This window comes from Mus pahari, chromosome X (assembly GCF_900095145.1).
Source record: "Mus pahari chromosome X, PAHARI_EIJ_v1.1, whole genome shotgun sequence".
NCBI lineage: Eukaryota > Metazoa > Chordata > Mammalia > Rodentia > Muridae > Mus > Mus pahari.
In genome coordinates, this window is record NC_034613.1 from 120,701,742 (window position 1) to 120,722,518 (window position 20,777).

At 37.8% G+C, this 20,777-nt stretch overlaps 1 protein-coding gene across 1 annotated transcript in view; it reads right to left on the minus strand.

Annotated features, from left to right (window-relative positions):
• Gucy2f (guanylate cyclase 2F, retinal) overlaps positions 1–20,777 on the minus strand; it is a 98,931-nt gene that overhangs the window by 39,567 nt on the left and 38,587 nt on the right. The window contains exons 6-9 of the mRNA XM_021188296.1: positions 20,496–20,592; positions 15,059–15,190; positions 7,613–7,702; positions 803–979 (exon numbers count right to left, since the gene is read on the minus strand). Of these exons, the coding sequence (XP_021043955.1) occupies positions 803–979; positions 7,613–7,702; positions 15,059–15,190; positions 20,496–20,592 (496 nt within the window). The remainder of the gene's footprint in view (positions 1–802; positions 980–7,612; positions 7,703–15,058; positions 15,191–20,495; positions 20,593–20,777) is intronic.

Consider the following 20,777-nt stretch of genomic DNA (forward strand, 5'->3'; position numbering starts at 1 on the left):
CCTGATATAGTGGCCTCTTGTGAGGCTATGCCAGTGCCTAACAAACACAGAAGTGGATGCACACAGTCAGCTATTAGATGGAACACAGGGCCCCCAATGGAGGAGCTAGAGAAAGTACCCAAGGAGCTGAAGGGGGTCTGCAACCCTATAGGTGCAACAACAATATGAACTAACCAGTACCCCCAGAGCTCGTGTCTCTAGCTGCATATGTATCAGAAGATGACCTAATCAGCCATCATTGGGAAGAGAGGCCCCTTGGTCTTGCAAACTTTATATGCCCCATAGAGGGGAATGCCAGGGCTAAGAAGTGGGAGTGGGTGGGTAGGGGAGCATGGTGGGGGAGGATATAGGGGACATTCAGGATAGCATTTGAAATGTAAATGAAGAAAATATGTAATAAAACAATTAAAAGGAAAAAAAAGAAAATGAAAGCAAGCAGCTGGTTTTACATAGTACAAAAGATTCTAGGAATGATTACTTCCCTACATCCACAAAGCAGAGAACTGGGATGTGATTAAACATGAGAGGGAAATGTGGAAACCAAGTTGAGAGGGAACATAGCAGATAGTTTCTATGTCAATACTCTAAGACACATGGGGACAAAAGGGTGGGGAAAGGGTGGGGTCTCAGGACTTGGGAGACAAGGAGGAGAGGTAAAATGATCACAACTCACAGGAAAGAAAGCACCTTAATATCTTAAATTCCTAACCCCAAAAAGAGGAGAATAAAGGCAACAGCCAAAATCTTTGTAAGTTTCAAATCTACAAGGGAATCCCAGGACTCCTCTAGGTTTGCCATTAACCTTGATGAGGTCAAGCAGTAGTGATGATTTGAACATCCAATCAAGTTTCACATCATCATTTGTAAGTATGTCTTCTAGGCTCCTTCGAGAACAAAATTCGGACACAATGGCAAACATCCCGGAATCATAGAAGAAGCCCAATAAAGGATTGACATTTTCATGCCGCAGGTCCTTCATCTGGAAAGAAGACAAAGAGAGACCAATGGCAGCTGTCCTGTTTCAGTTGCTGCTCAGTGTTTACTGTACTACACAAAAGGTACAAAAATAAGGATATGCAAAATATCATGATTAAAACAACTGTTTTTTATACAAACTATAAAAAGAACAAATAAAATATATGAGAAAAAATAAATACAATGCAGTCACTTGTCTCAGAAGATCTTATACCCAGTGGAAAGTGGTAAGTAAGTGATCTGAAAATTATATTGCATCATGAAATGCATTTTAAATGAGACTGAGATGCTGAGTTCAGAGGTTAAATATCTCATCTAGACAGACAGTGAGGGAGGCAGGTATCAAAGGAAACTGTCCAAAGAACTGACAACTAGACAACATGGAAGAACATAAAAGAGTTGACCAGTGGCCCTGATGGAGTAATACTTCTGAGTTGAGGAAAGTACAACAGGTTTAGTCTTCCTAGACTACAGTGCAATGGGGAAAATTTAAAATACCAAGCTATAGAAATAGGCAGCCAAAAGCCATGGAGTGAATATTATAATTTCAGCATCATGTGTCACTTAATTTTATAGAGAGCCCTGGTATGAAATTTAAATAACTATACTCTATTAATATTTCAATCAAATAGATTGTCTTAAGTTAGAGTTTCCATTGTTATGAGAAGATACCATGACCAAGGCAACCCTTATAAAGGACAACATTTATTTGGAACTGGTTACAGGTTCAGAGGTTCAGTCCATTATCAAGGTGGGAACATGGCAGCATCCAGGCAGGCATGGTGCAGGAAGAGCTGAGAGCTCTACATCTTCATCTGAAGGCTGCTAAGAGAAGACTCTCAAAGTCAACTCCCACATAGAAACTTCCTCAAACAAGGCCCTATCTCCTAATAGTACCATTCCTTGGGACAACCATATTCAACCCACCACATATACTGAACATTTATAGAGTTTTTTTTCTTGTCACTTCCAAAACAATACAATTATGCACACAGAATTTAAATTGTAATGGCCATCTCAAATAAACAAGACATAATGTAAAGTATATGATAGGATATATACAGGTTGAATACCAAAGTATTTTTCTATTTTATGTAAAAAATTTGAGTATCTGTGGATTTTGGTATCTGAAGGGTTCCTGAAACCAATTCCTGGAATATAATACATACAACATTTTGGCCATATCTAGTTATGTATATGTGAGTATGAACACTTTCATGTACTCAAAGGCTTAGAATGGTAGCAACACTGAAGGACTAGAAACAGGTTAGATTTTAGATGTATATTGGAGTTACAAATCACATGTCATAATGTGGGAAATAAAAGAAAGAATTCAAAGATTATCATATGGAGTATGGAGAAGCTGCCAATCCATTTACTGGTATGGATAATACTGTAAGATCTTCATCAAAATAATCTAAGCTAAAACTACATTAATGCTTATAGGAGTGAGACTACTGACTATCTCATTTGCCTACTAAGCATAAAAACCTGACGCCCATCACAATTATTAGTCCACTTCAACCTAAACCAGTTAAGGAAGACATGAAATCTCAGCTTACATATAATAACTTAAGCAGCACCTTCTTCTAAGATTTCACTCTCTCATGAACCAAACAACCAAAACCACTGTTCTCTGGAACTGTGTTCCAGACATAATAGAAACTGATTAGGAAAATAGCTTAACTCACATTCCCTTGTTTCTACCGAAGCTAAGCATAGCAGTATGATTGAAGTCTAAGCAATGGAATAGAAGAGAAGGGATATGGCCCATTTCTAGGTTAAGACTTTTAAGAAGCAATTATCCTCCATTGCTTATTATTTTTCCAATTCTGTGGTTAAATATACACATTTATAAGACATAGCCGGGTCATAAGATGATGATAGCCTGGATTCTTAAACTACCACATTGTAGGAGGATCACCTGCCAATCACAAATAACCATCCTTTGTTATTGTTTGAGAATTAAATTTTTGCAGTGTTAAAACAGTAAATGGTCCTAGTGTGATGGCATACACTTTTATCTCAGCACTCAGTAGGCAAGGCAGACAGATCTCAATGAGTTCAAGGCTACTCTGGCTACATAGTAACTTCCAGGCTAGCTGAGGCTACATAATGAAAACTTGTCTCAAAAGCAAAACATATCAAGACTGGAGTTATAACTGAATGAATGACCACATGCATGTTTTTTCTGGGCTCAATCTCCATGACCAAATGACATTAAATATTTTGGAGAATAACACCAAATTTCAGGTATACATCTCTGTCCAGACTTTACAAACACAAACATGAGAGAAGGTCCTGTTTTGAAATTATAAATTCCTACATGCAGGCATATCTTACAGAGATTAGGAATAAAATGGAGAGAAAGCCTGGAACACGGTGAACATTTACTAAGTAGACATATATTTCACCACTACCACAATGCTTACTTAGCTGTTTAACATCAAAATTTCAAGGGTTGAATGTGTTATATCAGGATATTTGATATTCACCTCTCTGACATAAAATCTTTAAGCATTCAACTACCAGAAATACCTGCTTGTGAGTCAAATACTAACCTATATAACTTTAAATCCTTGTTTGGCCAATTAAAAAGCATACTGAAATATGGCAACATCGGGGTTAATCCCACCCACCTTTTCCCATACTGGGTATTATTAAATTACCCATTGATACATATTGCAGCAGGAGGATTTTTCTACCTCAATTGCCTAATTGGCTACACTCATCTGTCTGTTTCTAGCACATTTTGTTTTGGCAATTGTATAAAGTGTTGCTCATATTACTATACTACTCTATGTACTGCCTACCACCCAGGAGTGAATAGTCATATAGAATATATTAATTAGGTACTGGAAATGGAATTTTTCAGGACTGTTTTCTCCTTTATTTGATTTTTTAAATCCTGTGTATGTGTGCATATTCGTGTGTGTGCTCATGCATGCATGCATGAACACACATGTATATGTGAAGACAAGTCACCTCAGACACATTAGGTCCAATGGAACTTCATTTTCAGGTGGTTCTGGGAATTAAATTTGGATTCTTTGGAAAAGCACAATGTGCTATTAACCTCTTAGCCATCTCCCCAGGTCCTATACTAGAAGTTTTATGATGTGATATTGCCAACCAAAGGACTTTTTGAGCGTTTTAAAAGGTATATATTTTTATTTTTATTTATGTGTGTGTGTGTGTGTGTGTGTGTGTGGTTGTGTGTGTGTGTGTGGTTGTGGGTGTGGGTGTGGGTGGGTGGGTGGGTGTGTGTAAGAATGTTTGACTCATATATGTGTTCCCATAAAAGCTAGAATAAAGTGGCGGATTCCCCCAGAACTGGAGTTACAAAGGATTGTGAGGGGCTAGGGACTGAATTAGGGTCCTCTTGAAGAAAAGCCATTACTGTGAACTGCCAAGCAATCTTCTCACTCCTGACTTTTAAATTTTTATACTACTTTTTGTTCCCACATCTTTCTAACAGTGATAGGAATGTATCAACTATTAGGAAATATAGAAATTATTACAAATAGTAAATGTGGTGATAAATATAAAAGAATGTATTTTATTTATTGGAATAATTTCTCTCAAATATATATGAGCATTTCAAGTAAAAATTGACACTGTATTATATGGTTCATGTTATACACGAAGGTAATATCACAGTGTAGACAAGGTAAAAAGAGCAATGAGCTCACAAATTTCCCATATTGTAGGAAAAGTGCTATAATATTAACTGTAAGTATATTGTGACCAATTAAAAATGCATTCAATTTCTAGAACAATTAATTTGAAAATCCAGTGGAATATACCTAAGATGCAAATATAAGAAGTACCTCCACATAATTTTAGTCCAAAGGCAAGAAAAACACACCAAATAAATCAGAGAAATAGGTGAGGTAGTGGATAGCTAGCTGATCCAACTTTGAATAATTTCGATTAGTGTCCCAGTGTCCTAGAAACTGCTCTTACTGGCTAGAGGTTGCAGAATAGTGTAGAGAAGGGGAAAAGGAAAAGAAATGCATGTTCCCTGAAAGAAATGAACATTCAAACAAAACAATTAAAGTAACATGATAGGAAGACTACACAAAATCAAATCAGAAAGCTGAAGTGGCTATATTATTGTTGGATAAAGTATAAGTCAGGAAAATAAGTATTCCCAGAGCTAAAAGTGAATGTTTCACAATAATAAAAGCTAAAACCTTGCTATTGTAAATGTGCATGTGTAGCTGTGTCCTGGAGCTAAGGAAGCAAATTTTACAGAATTCTTTCAACTCTGATTTGGTGACATTACATAGGTGGGTAAAAAAAAAAAGGAGAAAAAAACCACTCATAATGAAAATGTTTACAAAACCATAATCGGAAGATATTCAAAATTGGGTACTTTTTATGTAGACACTACTGCAAAGTATTTACTAACACACTAACTTGTATACCTATAACATTAAAGCATCAACGAACACAAAGAAAAAAATCATAGAATTAAACAATAGGGAAAATTTAATAGTAAATGAAAACATATTGACAAGAATATGGTAAGGATATATAAGGTAAAGAATGATCCTATCAATAAATCTTTATAGGAAACATAGTTGTAAAAAAATCTCTAAAGTATCATCCAGAAGTACTTGACAGTGTGCAATGAACAAGTGGTATTTATCCCAGCTATATTGAGGTTTATCCAATACTTACTTTAAAGCAATGTAAATTACTAGATTAGCAAAATAGGTATAAACAACAACCATTTCAATAGGTACAATAGGTAGAAGAAATGGTTTTGAGAAACTTACATGGTAAAAAACTCATACACGTGTGTGTGTGTGTGTGTGTGTGTGTGTGTGTGTATGAGAGAGAGAGAGAGAGAGAGAGAGAGAGAGAGAGAGAGAGAGAGAGAGAGAGAGAGAGACTTTCGGATGACATGGACTGTATTAATTTTTTTTTCTTTTAGAATCAGAAATATAGCAGAAATGTTGACTCTCCATAACCATTTGGAAAGCCTATGCAAGCATGATGATTGAAAAATAAAATAATGTAAATAATAGGGGAGAAGGGAAGGCTCTTTCTTATAATGAATGTCAATCAATAAGTACAGAAAATTTGAGTATTATAAAATTATCAACTCATAAGTAAAATGGTGAAAAAGACTGGGCTATAAAAAAATCAAAAGGACCCAAGCATGGTGTCTCACACCTTTAATCTCAGCTCTTAGAAGGCTAAAGCAGGATGGTTGCTATGATTTGAGGGCTAACATGTACTACAAAGTGAGTTAAAGGCCAACCTTTATTACAGTGAGAGCTTATATCAAAAAAAAATAAATAAATAAGGAGCAATCTATTTTTCTAGATTCAAACTGTGTAAAAAAAAAAAAGCAAACAAACTATGTGTTAGTTACTGTGAGGAAAAGTAACTCATTGGTGAGGAAACAATGCAACCGAGCAAAATACTCAAAGTTAAGACCGTCAGCAATAGGATGGCCAACATTGGGTGCCTTTTGGATAGTGTGCAAATAAAATAAAATAAAAATGAGCACAAAAAAGTCAACAGACACACACACACACACACACACACACACACACACACACACACTGGAAAAAAGATGTAATGCACAACCCCTACTTTGGCTTATCTGTCTATTTACACACTTCTATCTTCTCAGCTTCTCCCCAGTTTTGAGTCGTTTTGTCTTTTTGTTTTGAATGTATTTTTTTTTGGGGGGGTTAGCATCTCAGGTTATAAAATCACTGTGAAATGGGCTGTTTCAGCTGCCTTTAGTCCTCTTGGATTTATCTCTAATTATTTTTCCCTTCAGCTCCAGGCACCAAAATCGTCTGTCAGGGAAATAGCATATCATGATATTTCATCCAAACCCTTAGGGCACACCTTGTTCCCCACAGGTCATACCCCTTGTTTCCTTTCTTTTCTCACTTGCACTGTGGTCTGCATGCAGCTGTTCTTCATTCAGATTTGTTGGGATGATTTGCCTGCTTTGCAAATGTGGAGAAATTTACTATTACTAGTGTTTGAAAGAAGCAAAGACAATATCCACAAATCTTTTATGGACTCCTATCCAAGATCAAGGAGGAGACAAGAATTTAAATGGCTTAAAAGAGATAATGCCTGACTTGGTTATAGGCTAATTCTTTAAGGAAACCATCCAAGGACACTTTGAACATAACTAGTGGAGTTAGCAAAGTAACCATATTCCAAACAATAATTAGCAGGTGAGTCTTCAAGGTCCGAAAAATGGACATGTGAATGATTATGGTATGCTTAGTTGATAATTATCTTAATGGGCATCATTTTATAAAGAAGTTATGAGCCAGGAATATGCAAGAAGTGTTGTATGTATTGCCTCTTAATTCTTTCTCCAACATAAAAGGGAGAGTAGTAAACAGACATTTCACAAACAGGGACATGAAGGATCGGGGCTCAAGTTAATGAAGTGCCTTCTTTGATTCAGATTCAGTGTCGTTCATTTTCATGACTTTGTCACTGTGTCACAGGAGTGTACCAATCTCGTAATAACAACTCTGTACTTGCACTAGGTTTCTAAGACCGCCTAGTACCTACTGGCAGTACTTGGAAGAAAGGGAAGAAAGAATGTATTCGAATAGGAATGTATATAAATAAGGGTTTCTCATACCATTTCAAACACATCACTTGCACTCGATTTGATAGACTTAATGTCTCCAAAATCTCCAGGAGGGAACTTTTTCAACCATACCCAGTCACCCTGGAAAGAAAAGGGAAAGAAAGCTGATTGAGATGCAGTTGTCAGCAGCCAGAGCAATGTCTCTCCCACATAAAAGGCTAAGAGTGAAAATACCAATAAGAACAGATGTTTTTTCTCCTTCCCTACCCTCTACCCCATGGAAACTCTGTATTCTGGGTTAAAATGAACTCACACAAAGAAGTTAAAGTTAAAAGTGCCAAAGTATTGCAGGCAGGGAAACAACCCACAGGAATGCAGATCCCAGGAAACGCACGGCTACCACTCCGAAACATCTTCCTTAACTACCTGCAGAAAGTGTCAGGTCATTTCAGTTATTCATAGCTAAGTGATGTAGCACAGGGCTTGCTTCGATTAATGGCGATAGTCTGTGATTGCAATTTCCAGTGCCTTGAGGCGCCTGTAGTGGGAGATGCAAGGCAGGAGATGGAGCGCCACAAATGCTTGCAGCATTTACCTTGATTCATTTTGCTTGGCTGTGACAGACCATGGGGTGGAGGTGGGGCCTCTCTCATATGTTCATCTTGAACTGATTGATTTAAATGTAGATTAAATATTTTTTGTTTTGATTTATACATGTACCACGATAGTAAGAGGTCATCTAGATCCTTAAGAAAGTCTATCCCCAACTTTTTTCCATTCATAATTATATTATCTTTTTGAGTTTAAATGTTTGTGGGTACAGTGTGATAATTTGATACATGTGTAAAGCTCAAATCTAAGTAATTAGCATTGATTCTTAACTTTTGAAACACAAAACTACAATTTCTATGGTTGCTGTCAATTCAAACTCAATTATTTTATTGTCTTTCTTCACTTCACAGCAGGTACCTGATAATTTTCTTCCACATGCATAGCCTCAAGGAGTCATCAGTCATCAAGCCCTACTTAGTCCTGTCCAACCAAAAAATTTTTTAAAGCAATATAAATAGAGATTCCTTTCTCCCTGTAATAATGATAATGTCTTACATCAAGCTCCCTGGTCTTCAAAGTGCCTGCATGTCTATTACCTATAGCCTGGAGATTTCATTTCAGGCTGCACCTACTTGTCACGAAGTAGAGACAATAAAATAGAGATAATAGAGCAGAGAGCCCCGTGCAATCAAATTGGGAAAATAGGAGTGTGTAACCACCCTCTTATTAAGGAATATACCCAGCTCTAGTAGCTTATCCGGAAAGCTGCCAGAAGCAAAGGCTAATGGTAGCTGCAGGCATCTCAGTAACTCCCCAGTACTCTGTTACAAAGCCTCTCCCAGACAGAGTTCAAAGCCTCTCAACTGGGAAATGACTCTAGGAAACCTTGCAGAGCTGGACAGATCTATGCAAACTCCTTGCCCATGAAGCTCAGCAAGGTACCGTATGGGTGGTTGGCTGCACCAGGATGGTCAGAGTGTGACCCTGGACCAGCTGGTATCAGGGTCAGCTGGGAACTGTTTAGAGGCACCAGTAATTGAGTTCCACAGAAGAGCTAAGTAATTGGAAGGTGTAGGAATGGGACCTGCCGTGGGAATGTTATCGAGTCCTCTTTGTACTTTCAAGCTTGCGACCTACGATCCAGCCTTTCCCCTTCGCCTTATCTCTGAGATGCTCCCTTCATTCACAGCTGCTCCATTTACCTCACACTAAGCTTCTCTTATCAAAATCTGCCCCAGGCAGAGATCTAAAACTCATTCATAGAAGTCAAGAGGACCTGCCAGCGCTTAACAGTTTTATTTTTCAAAGGACTTTATCCTTTACAGCCATCAAAGTTTAAGCCTTAAGCTGATAGAACGAACATCTAACTGGAATTCTAAGAAATGAGACAACGTATAATACACACTGATGGGTGAAAGAAAACAAAGTTTTCTCAGCTTTTTTGGCAACCGTCACTTGGCCCTTAGTAACTACCAGCTGCTATGGCACCTTGCTGCTAATTAGATGATGATGTTTTCCCTCAGGTTGAAAAAAGGCTGTCATCATTTTTTGAGTATATAATTGTGCACTCTGTTTTTGGGTGGCAGCCTAAATGCATGTGCTTTTTACAAGCATGCATGTTCTATGCTCACATTTAATCGCCCAACTCCCTGGTCACAAGGGAGCACATCCCAATGTGTGCACTCTGCGCATCACCAAGCTCTCCCTGCCAAGGGAATCCTCTTTTAGGAGGGGTAGAGTGAAGCTATCAGGGTGGAAGGGAAGAAAACTCCACTCTGAATTCCAGGAATACTAGATACAAGAAAATCACATTCTTAAGGAATTTCTGAAGTATAGTCAAAATAATAACTGAGTAATGAATAATAACTGAGTAATAGGTCATTGTGGTAGAGATGCTATAGACATAGATGTGAGGCTTGACCCCCCCACACACACACATCCATGCACACTTAAGTTAGAACATATTGTCACTGTGAATAGAGCCCTTATAGATGTGATGTCCTCATATGGTGTACAGTCTGGACATCAGTTACTAGTAGCTCTGACTGCCTTATAGATTTTACATGATACCTTCTTAATGGAGTTTAATCAGAGACATAAGTTGTCCTTCTATTTTGTTTACTCATGCCATAGTAGCTAACAATAGCTTTTCCTGTCAAATTCCTAAATTTGAGAGCTGGAAATGGGTCCTATGAAGACCTAACTCACTCTGATACATTCATAAAGAACCTAAGAGCTAAAATTACACCAATATCTTTCCAGGCCCACTCTATTCTTCTTTTCTCTGTCAGGCTTCCTAAGTGTTAGGAGGATTTGATTGTTCACATTTTAGTTCTCACACACACTCCATGAGGAAATTTTTACTGAGTCCGTGTGCATCCTCATTCATGAAAAATGAGGGGCAAGGAAGGAATGGACAGGGTTTATCTTCACCACACGCTGCAGGCTAAATAGCTTTCATTTTGGTCTCTTAAAACAGAATGATAAAATATTTCACTTATCACTTACTTTTTAATTAAGAGAAAGAAACATCAACTTTTATTTGGGGAAGTTTTCTGAAGCAATTTAAAGTCTATCTGCTTTTCAGTAAGGCCATTGTGAATTAACTTAAACAAGAGAGCAAGTCCTTAGGCATGACTCTGCTTCAAGCTCAATGGTAGTCTTAGCATATCCATTTAACCGGCCTTGTCTTCAGCTTCCCTGCCTTTGGAATCAAATTTACCAGATAGTTTATCAAGGCTCTTTAACTTTACTGATCTATACCTCTGTGATGAGAGGCACTGGCTGGTGGGAGGGAAAGAGGTAAGTGTCGTAGGAAGGAGGAAAAAGGGAAAGTTCTGAGAAGGATAAACGAGTGCATAGAGAAAAGAGAGCCGAGGAGGAGCACAGAGGGTGAGGCTGAGAGTTGAAAAATGAAGTGGACGATGGATTGAATTCAGGGTCACATCACTCCCTAGCTCATCTCTCCAGTCAGCCAGACTATGGTTATCAGAGCAGATCATCACTGTTGTCACTTTCTCTCCGCTGGTCAGGTCACCTGGCTCTCCTGTCTATATTCAAAGAGCATCTGTGGGAGGCTACAGATCTGTACAAGAATTAGAGTATAAATATGTGTCAATGTGGTACAATGTATGGAACTGCCAAGAAAAGTCCTTCTTTGGCTATTTAGCATCTACAAGTGTATTATCTGGAAATTCCAGGACGCCCAGGAATAATTCTCTCTCATTTGATTGGTTGGATGGGATTCTTTCTTTCTTTCTTTCTTTCTTTCTTTCTTTCTTTCTTTCTTTCTTTCACTTTAAGTGTGTGCCTGTGTGTGTGTGTGTGTGTGTGTGTGTGTGTGTGTGTGTGTGTGTGTTTTCATGTAAGGGAAGTTTGTATGCACATAGAGGCCAGAGGTTGAAGTTGTATCTCTTTGCCAATTGTTCTCTGCCTTATGTTTTGTGACAGGGACCCTCAATGAATCTAGAGTTTACAGACTCAACTGACTGGCCAGAAAAGCCCCAGAAAGCTACCTGACTCCACCTCCTCCGTGCTGGGATTATAAATACACATGGTTGTACTTGGATTTTTAATGGTTCTGGAGAATTAAACAAAGGTCTTCTTAGTGCTTTTGTGGGAAGCAATTTACTGACTGAGCCACCTCCCCAGAAGAGGGTATCATTATGCAGATCTAGCTTGTTTAGTAATGATCATGTATCTCAGTCTGTCCTTGTAACAATACTCCTGCCCTAGTCTTACAAGTGGTGGGATTACAAGTATGTATCATCATGCTTGTCTATAGTATCAAGTCTTATGGGAAACTGACTTATTTGAAACTGAATTTACTGATGGTGACACTTTAAACAGCTTCTTTTTTATCTTCTTTTTTAATTAGATATTTTCTTCATTTACATTTCAAATGCTATCCCCAAAGTCCCCTATACCCTCCCCCCTCCCTGCTCCCCAACCCACCTACTCCTGATTCCTGGCCCTGGCATCCCCCTGCACTGGGGCATATGATCTTCACAAGACCAACGGCCTCTCCTCCCATTGAAGGCCAACTAGGCCATCCTCTGCTACATATGCAACTATAGACACAAGCTTTGGGGGTTACTGGTTAGTTCATATTGTTCCTCCTATAGGGTTGCAGACCCCTTTAGCTCCTTGGGTACTTTCTCTAGCTCCTTCTCAAACAACTTCTAATAGAGGACCATTTGAGAAAGCTGCTGCATGACTTCTTCTTCTTCTTCTTTTTCTTCTTTTTCTTCTTCTTCTTCTTCTTCTTCTTCTTCTTCTTCTTCTTCTTCTCCTCCTCCTCCTCCTCCTCCTCCTTCTCCTTCTCCTTCTTCTTCTTCCTCCTCCTCCTCCTTCCTCTTCTGATTGAATCAACTTATACCTCATCTTAGATACCTCTTGAACCCTAGCCAGGCAGTTTTATAGACTTGCCTTTCTTCCTTTACACCTTACTCTCAGTCTAATATTGACTTCACTGTGTGGTGTTCTTGTTATTAACACCCTTCTGGGGCTAGAGAGTTAGCTCTGAGGTTAAGAGCACTAGCTACCCTTCCAGAGGACCAAGGTTCAAATCCCAGCATCCACATGGCAGCTCACAACTATTTGTAACTCCAGCAGCAGTGAATCCAACATTCACTTCTATACTCTAAAGCCATGCACACTGGTGGTGCAGATATACATGCAGGTAAAACACTCTACACACATTAAAATAAATAAATAAAATGTTTTTTTTAAAGATTCTGATTCATGAATTAACTGACCAGCAACCAGTCATGAAAAGTGATATAACCATCTTCCTTTTCAACTTCCAAAACATGGAAGTATCTAACAAGATCTTCAAGGTCAGTAACAAGTTTTTTTTTTCTTTTTTAACCTTTCTATACTGTAACCTTGCAATCCAATGAAATAATGCACACTATGATTCAACACATAAATTTGTCCATTGAGTCAGAGAATCATAGCAGAGCCATGCCAGATGTGGCCTTAGAGGCATCTCTGTCTAGCAATTGTCACACCTGGCTGAACATATCAAAAGCACATCAATGGACTTAAAAATATATCAATGCCTGGTTGCAGGTCCCTACCAGATGAATACCAACAAGAATCAATTGGTAAAAGTGAGAGCCAAGACAATTTTTTTTAAAATGAGCCCTCAGAATTAAGAACTCACTTCAACTTCTAATTTGGTAAATGAAAAACAAAAGTTATTGATATTTATTTCAGAATCGTAATGGTGTATTACAACTGTAAATGTCTAAATTCATTCTGTTTGACATTCCAAAGCTTTCACCATTAGGTTTTCAGAGAGCAGATTTGTTAGAAACTCAAGCTCACTTTAGAAACAAATTCCCCTTTTCATTTCATTAAATCATGGCAAAATCCAGAGATTTCCTGCTCCAAATTAAGATAAAACCCTCAGGTATACTGAAAGACAGTGCACTATGCTAATTTGGTGTGTAGGCCTGGGTAGTCCACTTGTGAAACTGAATAATTTATTTTTAAAAAAAACCTGAGAATTTATTAATCATAGTTCTAGAGAGTGAAAAGTTCAAGATCAAGGAACAGTAGATTCAGTTGTTGAGTGAGAGCTGTTGTCTATGTCCAGATGGTGTTGCTACATCCTTTGAAGTGGAGAAGCATTGTGTTGTCACATGGTGGGAGGCAGAAGGGCAAATGGGCCAAAAGCTGTATGAAGTTTCATTTGTAAGGGCTTTACTCACACTGATTTAATCCCTTTAAAAGGAACTCATCTCAATTTATTGACCCATATTTATTGTGCACAGTGATGGGTTTCTTAAAAATAAGTTCCTTCGAGAATATCCTGTACTGCATTCATGTCCTCATATCCTACTTCTCCCCACCCCCCTTACTAGTCTCCCTGCTCCCTCCGAGTCTTTCTTCTACACTCATGTCAAATATCTCTATATATGGTTTATATATTTATAAAAATCTAGGATCCGTAAAGGAGAGAAAAACACATATTCGTCTGAGTCTCACTTTTTCACTGAAAATCTCAAGCTGGTCTAAATGTCATCATGCTGGTCATTAAAATTTAACACCTAAAGTTTGGAGAGTAATATGTTCAATTCCTAGCAAACCCCCTGTGAATTATTTACTTGATAGTGGAGAATATTCCCTTGGAAAAATCCAATGCAGTCAACACTCTAAATTCTTCCCTGTTTTAGATTTTCTTTCCATGTATTCTTCATGGTGAGAGTATCTGCTGCTTCTCAGGAGACCACACTGGGAAAGCCTCATACTTAGGGTGGACAGAAGGATGGTGGAGTTTCCTCTTTACTGCCTGCTTAACTCTTGCCTGCTGAGAAGAAACAGCTCCTCTTTACCACTGATTCAAGATTTGTTCTGGTTGCCAAATTCCAACTTCTAAGAACAATAGGGGAGAAGGTGACCTCCTCAGTCTTGAAAGACAGAAACTTCAAAGGGGATTTCTATTTCGTAAAGCATAAAGTAACCTGTTACTCCCAAAGATAGGACAGGTGACTAAAAAGAAAGGATTTTTAACGTTTCAATGTCACCAGACAAAAGAATAGGAAAAGCAACCAGACGTTGAAGATTTACCTCCAAACACTACCCTACCATATCTGTGTCTCTCGACATCTCGCACAAAAAAGGTAACTCATAGAATTATTTCTTCTGTTGCATATAGTGTTGTGAGATGACTGGCACATTTTAGCTATTTGCATCTCAGATCTTTTATCCACAAACCTAGTAAATGCATCAAGTTCAAGTATGAATGAAGTTTCAAGTGAGAAGATGAGTTTTGGAAGAAAATCACTGCCAAAAATATCAAACAAGCTTGTAAATGGACACAGACAGAAAAACCTTGAAAAGCAAAAAGTCTCACTAGCTTCACCCAAAGACTCTTCGATGACAGCCTCCTTTTAAAACCCAGGAAGGCTGCAGATTAAAGAACTCCAGATGTCTTACCTCATAGATTGCTATGTTGGAGTTCTCATATGTAGCTGGAGTTAGGCTACCTGAAGAAAAGGACAGCCTTGGGGACCTCCCACTTTGAACTTCTGAGATGATCTGGAAGCTTACACTGGCACGGCTTCCTCTCTGTGAAAGGATTAGGGGGTAAGGGTTGAACAAAATTGTCATTATTTGAATCTAATTCATAATAATCATTCAGAACTCTTTTAAGGCTGTAGTTGGTAGCTTACGTAAATCCTAAATAGCATGAAGGAAAAGTTAATATTCCCACATATTTTCAACTGCCAGATAAGTTGCTTATTGTCTTTATCTTTTGAAGATGAATATAATTTCATCATTTCTCTCCTTCCTTTTTCTCCCCCCAACCCTTTCCTTGCATCCCCAATTGCTCTTTTCAAAATCTTGGCCCCTATTTCTTTAGTTGCTATTATATATATGTATGTAGCTATATATTCCTCAATGTATAAATACAACCCTCTCAGTCCCTAAAATGTTACTTGTTGATTGGTTGGCTGGCTGGCTGGCTGGTTGTTGTTGTTGTTGTTGTTTTCCTGTTCTGTTTTGTTTTGTTTTGAGACAGTGTCTCACTGTGTGGTCCTAGCTGGTTTAGAATTCATAATCTTCCTGCCTCAGCTTCTCAAGTGCTGGAGTTATAGGTATGCAATGTACCATCCCTGGTTCTCAGAGAAAATTTTAATTATGTACATGTTACACAAGGAAAATTATAACTGTTAGCATGGAGTCCTCAATTTCTAGACTTGACATTTAGACCCAAAAGGTGAAATTAATTTCCAAAAATTATCTACTCAATAATTTAGTTAATAAAATTGTGGGTGTAGAGAAATCAAAACTTTAAAAAGTAGAACTAGGGAATAATTTCAGACCCTAACTCCCAATACTGGCTCCTTTTGATTCTACTCTGCCAAATGACAATGTTCTTTTTGACAGACTACCTCCCACAGAGCACTTAAGAAACATAGTAAATGGGTCATAGGCCCACAATAAGTGTGAGACTGAAGTAGGCCAGATAAGCGCCCATATCCTCAAGGAAACCAGTAGAGTTATTTTATGTGAAGATGGAATAAGTCAACAGGTACCTCAATATTCTTCTCTATATTTCTTTAAATGTCTTTTTAAAGAATTGTAATGAATATAGATACTCTTGTTATTATCTAGACAAGGGCCCTCTTCTAACACCAATACCACCATTCACTTATTTATTTTTAATTATTTTTATTAATGGTAGTCATGGTAGTGTTTTTGTTACTTTCAGACAAAGTATCACAAAGACACTATCAAGTATGACAGACTGACCTTAAGAAAACAGTCCTCTAGCCTCTGCCTTAACAGGACCAAGGTAATAGGCACATACCACCAATAGTCTCCTTTTGATAAGGAGGACACAGCTAAAGAATAAAAGGGCTTGGGCAAAGATGTTGGTGTTCTAGATCCCTGTCCTGGGCTCTTTCTTACCACATCACGCTTTTTATCAGAATTGCTTGCCAACAAGAATTAATCTTAAATAATTTCTGATGCTGTGATTACAATGGTCTCTGATCAACTGGTTGCTTTAGTCTTCAGTTAAATTCTTTTCAACACCAAAGTCTGAAGAAAATGTTCTGAAATTTTAACAGCTTAAGACTTAGGCAACATGAAGACCTGACTCCTCACATAACCCCTCCATCAACCTGCACTCCCTCAAAGAGAGCAAGGCCAGGGAGCCATCTATTTCTCTTCTCTTCTTTATTTCCACATCTCAGCAAGAGCACGTAGCTGTATATTAAGACACAGCCCTCTCTGTAAAGGGCAAGGGAGAAAGTGCTAAAATCTGCCAAAATCCACATACACTTGGATTTCAGCTTCACTTCCTTCTAAAATCTTCCTTTTCTGACCTGGCTTCTCCTGACCTGCCAATTTTTCTAGACTGAATTAATTCTGTATTCTCAAAGAGTTTACACTTTCAGACATTCCTTTTGGATGGAATTCTTGGCTTGGTTTCTTGACTGATTAAACACAGCCAGCTGCAAGTTTGTGACTGCAGAGCAATTAAACAAAATATATGCTTCCCCTATCTGTTCCACTCAGAATCTTTGAGAGAAGCCAAATGCCAAAATGGGACAGAGAGCTATGTTCTTCTGCTTGGGTAAAGCCATTCTTTTCCACTTAGACCAAAACACTTAAACAAACAAACAAGCATCAACATCCCCTAAAGGGCTATCAATATTTGATATTTTTTTCACTTTTTTTATACTAAAGAGTTGTAATGGTGTTTTTATTCTCTTCAGGTCAAAAAGTATACATAAATGAAATACTCTATCATCACGAGCACCGTCTTAAACCATAGGCTGTCTGGCTCTCTGACAGTAGCTCTAGCGTGCTCTTTGTAACCTTTTGCAAGTGCTGGCACAATTTTGCAACACGGGTGCAGTTTATATATTAGTAGACTTCACTAGACCTACTCATTGAAGGTCTATGCATTGAAAAGGCCAATTTAGTCCAAAATTGAGTATAGTTACTGTTTTTGCTACTTTAGAGCCCAGTGTCCAGGCAGCTGTCAAGAACTGTCAGGTTGATGTGGATAATATCAAATTAATAGGGGATTTGAAAACAGGTTTGTATCTTATGATCAAGGCTTTAGTACAATTATCTATATTTTCATGAGACTTTATCGGTGATCACATTTCTCCATAAAATATTTTTGACCACAAGACTGAATAATCTTATCTTGGTTTCAAGTTATAGAATGGGATTGCCTCAGAGCGTTGGATTCAGTGTCTGCTTCAGTTGGGGAATTTCATACAAAGAATACTGAGTGAAAACCCCAGAGAGACTCCCCACCATGACTGTTAGTCTCCTCTGGTAGTTTCAAAAACAAAAACCAATTATTTAGTGTATTTCTGGGACGTGGGGGTAGAGTTCAGCCAAAATGATAGTTTTGTCTTTCATCGGTACATTTCTAGGAAGGTGATGTCCACCTTACAAAATCATCTGAAGATTTAACCCAGATGATTATAAGTGGGAAATGAATTAAATAGCTCACCAGTTCATTTGACTGACCACACAGGACATTACCACACAATTCCATTCCTCACATAGCCAACTAAGTCCATGTAAGTTTCAGTGTCATTTTTAAGCAACTGACCAGTTTGCCACTGGGATAGCGAAATAACTCAAATCTGGTGTAGTAAAGTAACAACAGTAAATGGCACATGGAAACAATGAGATGCTTTTTGTATCCGCCTTCTACATCTCGCCACCTCTACAAAGTATGCAAAGATCAGTGTCATTATTGCAACCATATAGGCTAGCATAAGGAAACACACCAGCTCCCTTCACAAACCTGTCCCCCACATGCTTTCTTTTCTAAGCTTCTGTTTGTGCTATTTCCTCTACTTAGACCATCTCTCAGGGCTGGGGAGAGAGTAGGAAAACAGGATGAAAACTGTATCAAACCGCAGAAAGTTGATCTATTACTATTATTATTATTATCACCATCTTTATTATCATTATTAAACATTTATCAATAACCAATACCAAAGATTTTGGCAAATTCCAACTTTTAAAAATATATATTGAAAGATAATATTTATACAGGTGTGTGGGATACAAATGATGCTAAGATACATACAGTGCATATAGCTCAAATCAGGATACTTAAGTTGCCTATCATCTCAAACATTTACCATGTCTTAGTGATAAGAACATTCAAAACCCTCTATTCTAATTATTTTGGAGTATATGACACAATAGTGTTAGCTTGCAATCACCTTTCTATAATAAGTAGCAACACTGACAAGCCAATTTTTTTTTTAAAAAAAGCAGATTTTTTATTTGCAATTCCAAAGTTTACTACTAATTTCTCCTGGGAGGGTCAAAGGAAAGTGATTGATAAGTAGTCTATAATCTGTGACATAGAAAAATTCTACTTTCCCTTCTTTTAAGACTCAGCTTTGGATCTGGGTCTCTGAAAGGCTCCTTCTATTGATCTGACTTCTCTAAAGTCCTATTCTATTTCCGGTTCATTTGTACAAGTTGGCATGTATTGGTTTCCTTGAAAGATCTCATTGTTTTCAACCTGACTGTAATGCCCTAGGAGGTAAGGAATATGCATAATCTCACAAAATGAATCCTAGGGACAGTAGCAGGTCTTTAGGAAGATCACCTATTATAACACAAATACAACCTGGACTTTCGTGAAACTCAACCTTTTACAAGTTGAACCATCTTCCTCCAAACTTTTATTAGTACATTTTATATTATAAGCACCATGTTGGGTGTTAGAGGCTAATATAAAATTTAGCGCCAGGTGGTAGTGGTGCACGCCTTTAATCCCAGCACTTGGGAGGCAGAGGCAGGCAGATTTCTGAATTCGAGGCTAGCCTGATCTACAAAGTGAGTTCCAGGACAGCCAGGGCTACACAGAGAAACTCTGTCTCGAAAAAACAAAACAAAACAAAAAAAATTAGCTAAAAGGGGTTATATGAAGTCAAAGCTAAACTATTGCCCAAAGTGTACTACTGTATTCACTTTCAAAACATGGTTCTAAGTCATCATTATCTAACTGAGATTTATCATGAACTATATATGTAATTTTAATTAGCATTTGTACATATATCAGGGGATAAAACTGAATAATTGATATATGTACATAATACATCCTGAACAAATAAGAGTAATTAATATTTTGATATTCTTAAATTATATATATATTTAAAACATTTAGGTTAAAAAATGTATTAATATTTTGTGAATTTGTCTGTGTATATGTGTGTATGTACATGGCATACACATGTGTGTGTGTACATGCCACATGCATATAGGTGCCTGAGGAGGCTCAAAGAGGGTGTTGGATCTACTGGAGCTAGAGTTATAGGTAAGCGGCTAGACTCGGGGGCTGGGAAAGAAATTCAGGTCCTCTGCAAGAGCAATGCAGCTTTTACCTGCTCAGCTATAGTTTTAGTCCCCTGTATTTTATGTTACTAAACTTTAGCCTCTTTTTTTCCATTTTCTTTCTTTCTTTTTCTTTTTCACTTATGCAAGAAGTTGTAAATTACAGTCACCCGAGTTCTATATAACACTGGAATTTATTCCTCCTGTCTAACTGTATTTTGGTACCATTTATCTCATATCTGACTATTTCCCTGTCTTCTACCGTCCCTACCTTCTGGTGACTATTAGTCCATTTTCCTAATTCTGCATTTAAGCAAGATGATGTGAGATTGGCTTCCTGTATCTGGCTAGTATTCTAAATACAGTATGTATTTTACTCTTACATTTTTTGGTTGTTAGTCTAGCCTTTAATCTCTCTGGCTCATGTATTTTACTCTTATAGCATATCATAACTGAAACTAATCAATGGCATGCACTCAACACTAACTTGTAGCTTCTACCTATGATATCAGGCAAGAAAGCCATAAAGGGGGCTACTTACCTTACTGCCAAAGTGGGGATTAATAAATGTCACATCTTCCAAAGTCAGTAGGATTCTGTTGGGTCCTTTAATCAACTGAATTTTATTTATACGTCGCCTGAAACAAATATGAAATAAGATGGTCGGGGAGGGGGTGCTGATGCTTGTCTCTAATATCTATAGGCACACATTAAGAATAAAATATATGCATCACATACATGGATCTTTATCATAATATTTACAGCAAAGAAATGCAACAATAAACCTGGTCTTCACAACTTACAAAGACAAAAACACAAATGT